Genomic DNA, 11,589 nt, shown 5'->3' with positions numbered 1-11,589 from the left:
TCTGGACAGAAATGTCTCCCTCTGGATCCTGGTGTACAAGCTTAAAAGGAAGTCTGAAACAACCACACACAAAAAACAACATGCACAAAAAAACATGTAATGCACATTATGGATAATGAGTACCAAATGTACTTTTATTGCTCTGAGGCCAGAAAAGTCACTGCCGCTGGATCCTCCGGGGTGTCCTTTGTTTGAAGTTGCGCTGTGTTTTTGCGCTCAGTCCCTGTCATTTGGATCAAAGACAAGATTACTGAGAGGCATTAGCTCATCATTACACTAATGCATGATTTCTTATCTGTAATTTTGTTTTTCTGTCTTTGTATATTCTCTGACAGGCCTGTTTCATATCACTTAATCACATTTTGGCTGACCTGCTCTGTCTTAGAAGTCATTGTTTTCTCAGGGTTTTTTTTTTTTGTGTTTGTTTTCAGTCACCAAAGATTTTCCACCGCTCAAATTTTGATATTTGCAATATTGCAATATTGATACCTCTTTCATAAATGATGAACTTCACAGAGCTTTGGTTCTAATGTACTATGCCATGTTATGCACATGGGTATATAAGCTGAATTTTTTATAAGTGAGCCCTGAACAGCATTCGTATGCATGTTCATCCGTGACTGTCTATCAGCGCCTGATGTGAGTACTTAATTAGAAAGGGTAGGACAAAGTGACACCAACTGTTTCTCAAGATAAGTTTTTGTTTGCTTCGAGCACAACATTATGCTGCTGATATGCCGATGTCTATGTATTTGAAATGATTTGATTCACAGCAATTTTTTTTTTAGCTATGACTTTTCAAAGTTAAAGTGTTCTCGAGGCTCTTTGCCATCTGTGCCTGATTGATGGTTGGGTGGATTTGAAGTCACATAAGGCTACCAAGAAAGTTACCAATCACAACACAGCCATCTACCTGATCCATCTGTGTGTCAAACCCCAGCACTGAACCCATGTTACACACATGTTACGCACAAGGCCCTGTTCCTTAAAGGGAAAGGCTGGGTCAGCAGAAAGCGAATCAGAGCTCATGAGTTAAACATGAGCATCGCGTGCATGTTGTCACATGGATAAATGAAAGCTTGACTAGACGAATCTCGAGTGATGCTTCAAAGCATCGGTTTTCAACTCTCAGCATGTCAGTTGGTGATATTTAAATGTGTCAGGGGAAGCACGTGTTTCCACTTGTGAGCAGTCTTTAGAAAAAGGTAAGCTAGCGAGTCGCTTCTAAGCTTTACATCCATACAAATGCCCTGCCGGCCATATGGGGAAAGGAGTGGTTTTGATCTTCTGTTTGTCCTTTAAGCGCATTGTTACAGCTCTACAGCAGTAAAAAGGAGGTTGTGTGGAAAGGTTCAGCGTATAGCAAAATCGGATTTGTTTTCACTTAAATGCTTGTACAAATATATACATCCTCGTACATACACATGTACCACATACTTACTCATACCAGTGACTTTGCATGACTTTCTGATGATTTATGCAGCCATCAAAGTGGCACAGCACACAGGATCACTGAATTTATTAACAAGCAGTGTAGACTGAGCTGTGTTAACCACCCAACATCTTGGAAACTCACAAGCAGGTCATTTTGTGTTTGTGACCTTGGTGGATTCTTAATTCAGACGTGTAGAGCGGGCATGAAACTGTCTCCTTCACCTCCCATAACACTGAATAATTAAACTCTGAGCTTTTAGGGATGAACATCATGTGGCAGAGGAGACAGGGAGCAAAGGGAGAGAGGAGAAGTGGCTGGTGGGAAAGGCTTAGATGGCTTCAGGGTGGAGGGGTGGAGATGAATTGAGAAGAGTGTTGCTGTTGTTTCTTGTTTTTGTTGTTGTTATTTTCCATTAAGAGCATGTTTTTGTTATAATTCTAGTAGTGACATGTTTAATTGAGGAACTAGCATGTTTAAAAGAACACGGGATCGTAATGTGAGTCTCCAGCAGAGATTAAAGATGTTCTGTGCATTCCATGGTTTGTATTAGTGTCGGCAGTTTAACGCTGCACCTGTTGTGGCTTTAGCAGGCCTACTGTGTGCCGGTGCTTCACTCCCACCGATTCAGCTGCCATCCATTTCTCCTGAGAAACCAGCCCACGCAGCAATTAACTGCACAGCTATAAAAGCTGAGAAGACGAGCTGCCCGGTTTCAGAGTGTGAGTGCCAGCTTCAGTACTGTGGTGAGCTTGAGGTGTGTTTCTAAACTGCTAGTGAGTAGCTGTGTTTGTTTGCCTGTAGAGTTTTCCACAGTAGTGCGCTTTGCTTCAGTGCTTTGAGCAGCTGTGAGCAGCAGTTACCTTTTGTTAGTAGAAGTGCTTTTCAATGAACCATTTGTTAACACCTTGGGCTTGCTAATATTTTGTTGTTAGACTGACATAAAATGATACATGTATTTGTGTTGCATACAAATGTTCATTATTTGGATCTTAAATTAATTCTTGTTTGGATTCTGGGCACTTCTGAATTGCAAAGATGCCAACTGACAGATAGATATGTTTTTTTTATTAACTCTTTATAGTGAAACAAAACGCTGGGATAAACACACTGACACAAATAACCACTTATATCTACATATCTTTACATATGTATTGTAACCCATGTCCAAAAAACATGTAACAGAAATTTAGTTTCTCTTGTGCTCTTGTGGGCTTCCCGCATAGCTTCATCTTCTATTTCTGGGAGTCTTGTTCTGACCACATTTACTAGTTTTCCTTATTTGCACTGTAGCTCTCATTACTGTTTTTTCTGAATGCTTAAACCCAAACTGTGATTCCTGTAGCACAATCTCTAAAACTATTCAGACTTATAGCAAAACCACTCACTGAGTTTGCAAAACTAAAAGCACAAAAACTGCTTTGCACTCAGTTTGCAATTTTGTAACACACACTTTGCAAAACTGTAGGCACAATTCACTGCACAACACTCAATTACCAAATTTCCAACACACTCCTAGCAAAAGTATACACATGTATGGCTATCATTAACACTAACTTGCCAACTGTCTGGCACACTTTCACATGTGAAAACTTTTTTAGATAATTCGTTCACTTTGCAATCAGCCTAAGCACTATAATATGTGTGTGTGAATGGGTGGATGACTGGATATGTAAAGCGCTTTGGGGTCCTTAGGGACTAGTAAAGCGCTATATAAATACAGGCCATTTACCATTTACCAATACAGGTAAGCTGTGTGTGCGGAGTACAATGGAGGGAGCAGAAAGAGGGAGAAGTAGAGGAGGCCGAGGAAGAGGACGTGGAGGTGAAGAAGTAGGATGAAGAGGACGACAAGGACAAGGAGGAGCAAGAGGAAGACGAGGAGGGGGGAGAGGAAGATGAGGAGGGGGGAGAGGAAGGGTAGGAAGAGTAAGAAATAGAATTGCTGATGACATCAGAGCTACAATAGTGGACCATGTAATCAACCGTGGAATGACCCTGAGGGTAGCTGGCCAACGGGTCCAGCCTAACTCGAGCCGCTACACTGTAGCAAGTACCATAAGGACATCTTGAAATGAGAATCGGTGAGTATAGTCACTTCGCACAAAGATTTGTAGCACTGCCATATGCCAATGAGAAACACACCAATACCATTGATGTAAAAATACTGAAATTGTTACTTTACAGAATTGCTAGATGACCAGATGCTGGGGGCAGAGGAAGCATGTTCACTGCAGACCAAGTAACCCATATAGTCATTATGGCGATTGCAAATAATCCTATACTTGGAAATAAACACTTGTGTTTGTTTTGATGTGTTTGAATAAACACCAGTACTTGAAGTTTGGATCCCTCTATGCTTATGGATCTATGACAGAAGTATGAGCTCAAACTGACATAGCCTACCTTGTGCACAGAGAAAGCAAAAGCCAGATGTGTTTTGTATTCATACCATCAGTGTGCAGTTGGCGCATTGTGTGCTTAGTAGATGATGGCTTGTGTGTACTGTTTGATACGGAAACACCATTTTTACGAAGGTGTGAAGAGTTACAGTTTTTTACAGTCGCTAACAAGCGCCTACCCATACTTCAGATACTTTTTCTAAACTCTTAACACAGACTCACACCTACAAAACACAATTGGCCAAATGGATAATTTTCTTCTCAAAAATACATTTTGTTAAATATATACTACCTCTTCATTTCAAAATAGAACACATCTTTCTCTGCACACACTAACTGTACAAAAACACTATAAATCTGACTCAAAATGAAATTAGTCTGTCAAAGAATAACACTTGTTTTCACTTCACAAGGTACATGCAGTCAATCAAAGTACACCAGGTTTCAAAATACTGGCTATTATTGACATTACAAAAACTGCATAGACCTTTATGATTCAGTTTTACAGGTATTTGCATGCGAAACATGCAATCCACCATTTTGACACCAGAAATGTCTTGGTTGGTAACTGTATGTCCACATGTACAGTAATGTTCACATTCAAAAGCATTCCAGTAAAAAGCAAACAAGTTTCTGTTTCTTTACTGTTTACCACAGGAGGTACAGTAGAAACACGGTATGATAGGACAGAGAAAGTTCTACAGTATTGCTTACAGTGAACAAAATATCCATGAAACACACAAGCGCATTCTGAACAAAAAAACAACAGCAAAAAGCCAAGATAAAAAGGGGGGGAGGGGGAGGGGGGCTAAAAAAAGGCAAAAGATTTGCATCTAATCCCTGCGATCTTCAGGGTTAGGACACATGTTTTTATTCAACATCACATCTGATGTTATCCAAGTCGATGCACCTGGGATAAAACCGCCTGGTATGTCGGATCCACCCTTGGCAATCGTCAACTGTGATGTCCCTGGAGCCAGCATCCATGGCTTCAAGGAGGGACATCTGGTCATGTGGCTGATGGTCATAAACCTTCCACCTCCATGCAGAAAAGAACTCCTCTATGGGGTTGAGGAAAGGTGAATAGGGTGGAAGGAAGAGACTTACCAGTCTTGGGTGGACTTCAAACCATGTTGTTATTGCTTGCGAGTGATGGAAAGCCACATTGTCCCAGGTAATTACAAAGGTCCTCATGTTTTCACCCTCCTGACCCTGCTCTGGAACCAGGCGCTGGTGGAGATCATTGAGAAAGGCAAGCAAGCGCTCTGTATTATAGGGTCCAACCTGACATCTGTGAAGGAGTAATCCTGCATTTGCAATTGCTGCACACATGGTAATGTTTGCCCCTCTCTGTCCTGGCACATCAGCTGTGGCCCTTTTTCCAATGACATTTCGTCCACGTCGACGCCTTTTGGCCAGATTGAATCCTGCCTCATCGATGTCTATGAATTCATGAGGGGCCTGGTTGGCCTCCAATTCCATAACTCTCTGAAACAAAGTTTATGTAAGTCATGTTATTACTGTATACCATACTGTACTGTAACCTAGTATTGTGTAGGTTACCTACTTGCAAAGTGCAAAGCTTATAGAACTGGACATTGGATTGAATATACACTATACCTGGACATATTGTCGTCGTAGCTCCTTGACCCTCTCACTGTTCCTCTCAAAGGGAACAGTGTAGAGCTGCTTCATCCGCACTCTGTGTTTGGACAATGTCCGCGTAATGGTTGTGAGGCTGATTCTATCGATATTGTCAAATATCTCATGGTCCGCCACAATTCTAGGTTGAATTTCACGCAGTTTTATTGCATTATTTGCAGTAACCATTTCTACAATGGCAAGCTCCTGATCATTACTGAGGAGCTTTCCTCTTCCCCCAGAGGGTGGAAGATGTTGCATTCTTTAGAAAGACAAAAAATTCAACATATGCATTACTGTATGACCATATTGACATGTCAAGTGAGAATAGAAACAATCCATGTAAAATGCAATACTTACCTGTTGGTTTGTTGAAAGATGCGTATAATGGAGGCAACCGTTGACCGCCTCAAATTGGGCTGCACTCTTTCACCAGCCTCTCTTAGTGAAAGACCATGGTTGATTACATGGTCAACGATAGTGGCACGAATTTCATCACTGACTACTGTTCTTGCAGCCCTTGGAATGCCACCACCACGCATTCTTACACCTCTACCTTGCCCTCTCCTTGGGCCTGCTCTTCTCCCTGGGCCCCTTGCTCTTACTCTTCCTCGACCAGACATTACAGTGTTTGTCTTTTTTTTGTTTCCAAAAACATCACTCCTCAAGGTCTTGCCTTATAAACCCCACTGACTCTAAGCCAGAATGGAAGAAGCTGTGGTTGGCCCAATTTACCCAACATAAATCAGCTGTGTGTCAATTATTCAATTGTTTGTTTATTATCAGCTGAGATGTATTTTTGATATTGATATTGTTTTTGTACTGATATCATTGCAGAGGCAGAGGTTTTTATACTGTATCTAAGGTTTGGAATATTGTTTTTGCTATTGTGGGATGTTGTGTGTTAACATTCGTAGATACTACAGAAACAGTCCATAATTTTGTTGGGAGGTATAGCTTGTCTGTTAAGAAAATGTAAGCATTGTGGAAATGTGTTCACTGACTGCATATTGGGTGAACACGACATGAAATGTGTGAATGGTATGGCCACAACAGACCAATGCTGTGCTAATTGTGTTTAGAGTTTTGCAAATGTGACAACTGTTTGGACAAACGCTTGTTAGCGACTGAAAAAAACTGTAATCTAGCTGTGTTTGCTTTTGCAAGAGAACTACAATGTTTTGATGATTGGGTGACAGGTTTTCTTATTTGTGTGAAGAGTTTTGCAAAATTAGCCAATAGTTACAAAAAATGTGCTTAAGCAATCAGAAAAAACTGTAAATAATGGTGATTTGCAGAAATATTAAATCCACTGGACTTCAAAACTATAGAGGAAATCCAGCTGTGTCTTGCTCTCCTGCCCACTGATGCACTTTCAACTTGAACCTATTAGACCTCCACCCATGTAGGACTGAACAGGTGAGGTTTAAATGTAACAGTCACAGAGCAAACTGAAGCTGAGAGCAGAATGAACCACCACTGTGATGTGCTGGTTGTTTCCATTACACGGAGCATTATTGCTGTCACGGTCTATTTGCCTCACCTGTTCGCACACATACTCTAACACACACTCTGCCCCTCAGGCCACAGTGCTTATAAAGATTAAAGGCTTAAATGCAACTCACAGACAGAGAAACAGAATGGTTTGATACATAAATACAGAGGGTGGACATCATTAGTAGAATAATCAAAACACCCTCATTTTTTATTCTAATACTGCACATAAATTAACTGTGTATATATTCTAAAAACACCATGGGTCTTTAGTTACCATAGTGCTGTTGTTACTGGCCGGTAAACCCATGTATTGTAAACCCATTATAAATCCACTGAGTAATAATTTCTGACTTCTGGGAATTTCTGCTAATAAACTAAAAAAATGTTCTTGATTGTAGTATTTTCTCCAGAGCTCAGAAATGGCAGAAAATCATAGAAAAGAAGAAGAAGAAGGAATCCGATTTCAAAGCAATTTGCATTATTCATCAACACCTACTACAAACTGCTGGAGGGAAGGCTCCGGGTTTATAATGAGAATATTACTTAAAGAATAATGCAACTTACCATATGCTGCAACTTTTCCAAAGAACAGCTTGAGCCGATGAAGTAAAGTCTAAGGTCAGCCTTTCCTTCCTCGCATATCTCCTCTTAACTCAATGTCTTTATAACTACATTATAATTTCTGTATGGACAGAAAGAGTTAGGTGGTTAGCACTTTTGCCTCAGAGCACGAAGCTTCAGAGTCCAGAGAGTACATAGCCTCAGGTTCAGTTTCAGCTGAGATGGGCTCCAACTTCCCATAACCATAGTTAGATAAACAGTTAAGAAAAATGATGAACAGGCGGATGACAGATGTAGAGGGATTTACAGCAACAAATGTTACTGTAGGTTGTAATAATCTCTAGAAGCCTTTGGGGTTCGTTTTTTTTTCATACGACTGTTAGAGTGCAGAAAGTGTCAGTCACTTTTTTGTAAGCATTAGGGAGAAACTGATGCAAGAGAACACTGTTGGCTGAAATTTATATCCCATTAATACAAAAGTTGATAATATAATACTGTATAAACACTGGAAACGGGTACATCAGTGAGACAGCTCAGGCTGAGTTGGTTTGGACGTGTGAAAAGGAGGAATACTGCATATATTGGATAAAGGATCTTGAATATGGAGCTGCCAGGAAGGAAGAAAAGAAGAAGACCACAGTGGAGGTTCAAGGATGTAGTGGAGGAGGTCATGCTGAGTGTTGCAGTAGGGGCAGGTGATTCACTGAGGTGACCATTAACAGGAGCAGCTGAAAGATATAACTGCTCACTTTTACCAATCATCATTCACAAATACTGAATTTTCTGGTAACTGTTTTCTGCAGTTGATTGTGCAGTGTCAATCTCGTGCTGGTTTTTGACTACACAGAATCAACCTGATCAAAGCCCAGTTAAGATGGTTTAGGTTGCGGCCAGCAGTGGGTGACACAGTGTGTCATAAAACATTAAAACATGGATGTTGCATCTGGGAGGTCACAGCACGGGTGGAGTCGTACCTGACTGCTCTCTCAAGTCTGGCATGGTTGACCAGTATGAGCACAGAGCGCTCTGCCAAACGCCTTTTTTCCTACCACTCACCTACGTACAACTGCAAGAACTGGTGAAGCAAAAAATGAATAACGCTTCCAGTGTGTGTTAGTCAGAACTGTGAAATTGAGTAACACAACACAGCCAGTGTTGTATACACCCCTAAAGTTGCCATTGTCTGTTTACATTAAAGTCTTGTAAGCATGATTGATCAATGGGTAATGTTTAGTCTGTCACATCTCTCAGACATGTAAAGGGATGTAATAATTAGATGAGATACAATGACCACTGATTACCTTCATGTACTTCATAATATAATGGAATGGAGAGTACACATTCTTTAGGACTCACGAAAGAAATCGTAATTAGAAACAATGAGAAACATTGCTTTGCCCTCCTCTGCATCTTCTCAGAGCTTTCCAAATTTATTTTGCTATGCCCCCAAGGTGGAACGAGTGCTTTAATTGGTGAGAACTGTCCCATTTACACACTTAGGCGCACAGCAGGAAGGAGGAAGCTGTTGTGATGTCGATAGCGATTACAGCTACAGGTTAAATCTCCTGAGCCGCAGATCGACCGAAGCTCTCTGCTGACTGTTGTCACCTTAAATGCAATCCGACAAGAATGAGCAGCAAAGGAGAGAAAGACAAAGTTTTACCATGCAGCTGCCACAGTTTGGTCTCTGCTGCTTTCTGTGCTAAGAGAATAAAAAAATGAAAGGAGTCATGTTCAGACAGTCAGCTGAAATCTGTTTCATCTGCACATCAGGTATTTATTTAATTTTGCATTATACATCATAACCAGATCACTGTTTACTTTGCAGCTTAACACAGACATAAACAAACCATAACATGTAGATTGATATTTAGCAATTTCAGGTCGAAGAAGTACGGTTACTTCCTTTAATACTTCCTTACATAAATAAAAGAGCAAAAGCATAAAGGGTCATATTTTTCTGATCACTCTTTGCATGCAAATAATTATCATGAGCACATCTATAATGATAAAAGCCCCATCCGTATATGAAGATCAACATTTGGGTAAAATAAATGAAGCTAAAAAACCTTTTACATGGAACATGACTAATGTACCCCTCTGCTGTTACACCCATTCTTTAAGCAAGAATGGTTTCCTGCTGTATGTAGCAGACTGCAGTGTGGCATAAGCGAGCCAGGTGGGGAACACTTTGACCACACATTGGTGGACATACATGCACATGACCAATAGAAATGCAGAGTGAGAGGAGTGGGCATTTATAGCACACATAAAAACCATGAGTGATCATAAAAACTTTTTTGGGGGTCCCCTCAAACCTAGTAGTCAGTGCAGTGCATAATACATTTTATTGTGAAAGGGCTTTAATGCTGACATCCCTTAAACCTGCATTAATGGGTGCCAAACAAGTCGTCTTGCTGCGTCAGGAAAATAACCCTCTCACTAATTAAAAGAAATGAAATCTTATTATTGAATATAGCATAATGCTCCTTTTGCTTATTGGATAAGCAGAAGAAAATTTATGGAGTTTGTCATGTATTATATTATTAGGTTTGCTTCAGTCCACCAAACAATGATAGTTGTTACATCCTTATTTATAGAATCTATGGTACAATTGCAAGAGGTTCCTGACGGGTTACTGGTCGCACAGGATCAACAGCCAGGTCTACATTCTTTCTGCTGGGATCATTGCTAATCCATGAAGTGTGTCAAAGTGAAAGAAGAAAGATTATTGTCAACAACGACCATCACACACGTTACATAACTACATGGAGAGGACGTTGTGATATCTTTAGAGGGTGTGGATTCACTGAGTTAAAATATGGAAACTGTGTCTCAGTAAAAGTGTGTCTGAAGGTGTGTATGTGTGTGTCAGTATCAGGATCAGAGAATGACAGTTTTCCTTTGGCCCAGTCCAGATGAACTCTGATCCTCTGAAATCTCTTTCTTATTGAGAGAACAGTTGGGGGGCCGTCACTGGAGTTTGCTGTGTACTCACCATCACAGAAAACAAGTTTTAATAAGTTACATTTTTTGTCTTCACTGTTGGCAGATCTCGAAAAGACTCCTAGTGCCCAGACTGGACTGTCTCCAACTTCAGCATCCCAGCTGTGAATATCTGAGTTGAAGCCCTCAGAGCCGAGGACGGAAGGATAGAGATAAATCCTTTCAGGGTTTTCGGGAACCTTCTGTTTCCTTGCACGTCTCACACTGGTTAGATTTTCAGACAAGATGAGATCTGGATGAGCAGTGTTTGGATCCAAAATCACAGGAGTATATGAAATAATGTCCTTCATGTTGCTCCAGATGTTGAAGGACAAGTTACCCAGGTGTTCAGCAACATCAATCAGAGCACCTGAGACCAGTTGAGGAACATCAAGCACGGATAGCTGCTGGACTCTTTTCACTGCAGCTTTGTAGTTGTGTAGGAAAGAGATGTCTTCAGCTCTCACCTCCCTCTCTGTGGCTCTGATTGTGCCTGAAAGATCTGCAATCTTTCTGCTCAGAGTTTCAATCTTTACCTTCATCTTCTGACTCTTTTGCTTCTTTACAAAAGCTGTGGCTGCATGACAAGATGACAGGATCTTCAAAGATGTCATGGCAGACGGGACAGGAGAGATGGTCTTCTGACTGTGTGGTCATTTTCTCTCTGAAAGACGCTTTAAGCAGAGCAGATACACAGATAAAAAAAATCTTAAAGTTCCTTTACCCACCTAATCTTTTTCCCCCCTCAATGACCTCCACAAACATTCTAGTACTCACAGTATCAGGAGCTCTTTTCTGCAGCTCGTTTCCAGAGCAGACTTCGTAGTTTATGCTGATAGCGAAAGTAATTATCTGTCAATGTGTGTCTGTATTCTCTGCACAACTGCTCACATGAATCTGTGAATTCACTTTTATTGGTTGCCTCAGGTCGAGTAAGTCAGCAATGGGGTGGAGTTTTATTTCACCCTGTTGTTCTGGCTTTGTCCTTTTGCTGATGCTTTCACAGATGAGGAAACCCAGCTTTTGTGCTCTGGTACAACTGCAATGGTGGAAAAAAATCCCACTGATGAT

General features: G+C 40.8%; 1 protein-coding gene across 1 annotated transcript; it reads right to left on the bottom strand.

The window, feature by feature from the left end:
* Positions 1–9,376: 9,376 nt before the first annotated feature.
* Positions 9,377–11,377, bottom strand: LOC113022200 (nuclear factor 7, ovary-like). Its single transcript, XM_026167350.1, has 2 exons — positions 11,296–11,377; positions 9,377–11,192 (listed from the first exon to the last, which is right to left on the bottom strand). The coding sequence occupies exon 2, from the start codon at positions 11,130–11,132 to the stop codon at positions 10,290–10,292; it is 843 nt and encodes a 280-aa protein (XP_026023135.1). The 5' UTR covers positions 11,133–11,192; positions 11,296–11,377; the 3' UTR covers positions 9,377–10,289.
* Between the last annotated feature and the right edge of the window lie 212 nt (positions 11,378–11,589).

Source organism: Astatotilapia calliptera, chromosome 5 (genome assembly GCF_900246225.1).
Source record: "Astatotilapia calliptera chromosome 5, fAstCal1.2, whole genome shotgun sequence".
Lineage (NCBI taxonomy): Eukaryota > Metazoa > Chordata > Actinopteri > Cichliformes > Cichlidae > Astatotilapia > Astatotilapia calliptera.
Note: the sequence above shows the minus strand (reverse complement) of the source record. Positions and strands in the feature narration are given on the sequence as shown.

Bases quoted from the DNA above. Each gene is read 5' to 3' on its own strand.
- LOC113022200 (XM_026167350.1), bottom strand. From the start codon at position 11,132: ATGACATCTTTGAAGATCCTGTCATCTTGTCATGCAGCCACAGCTTTT.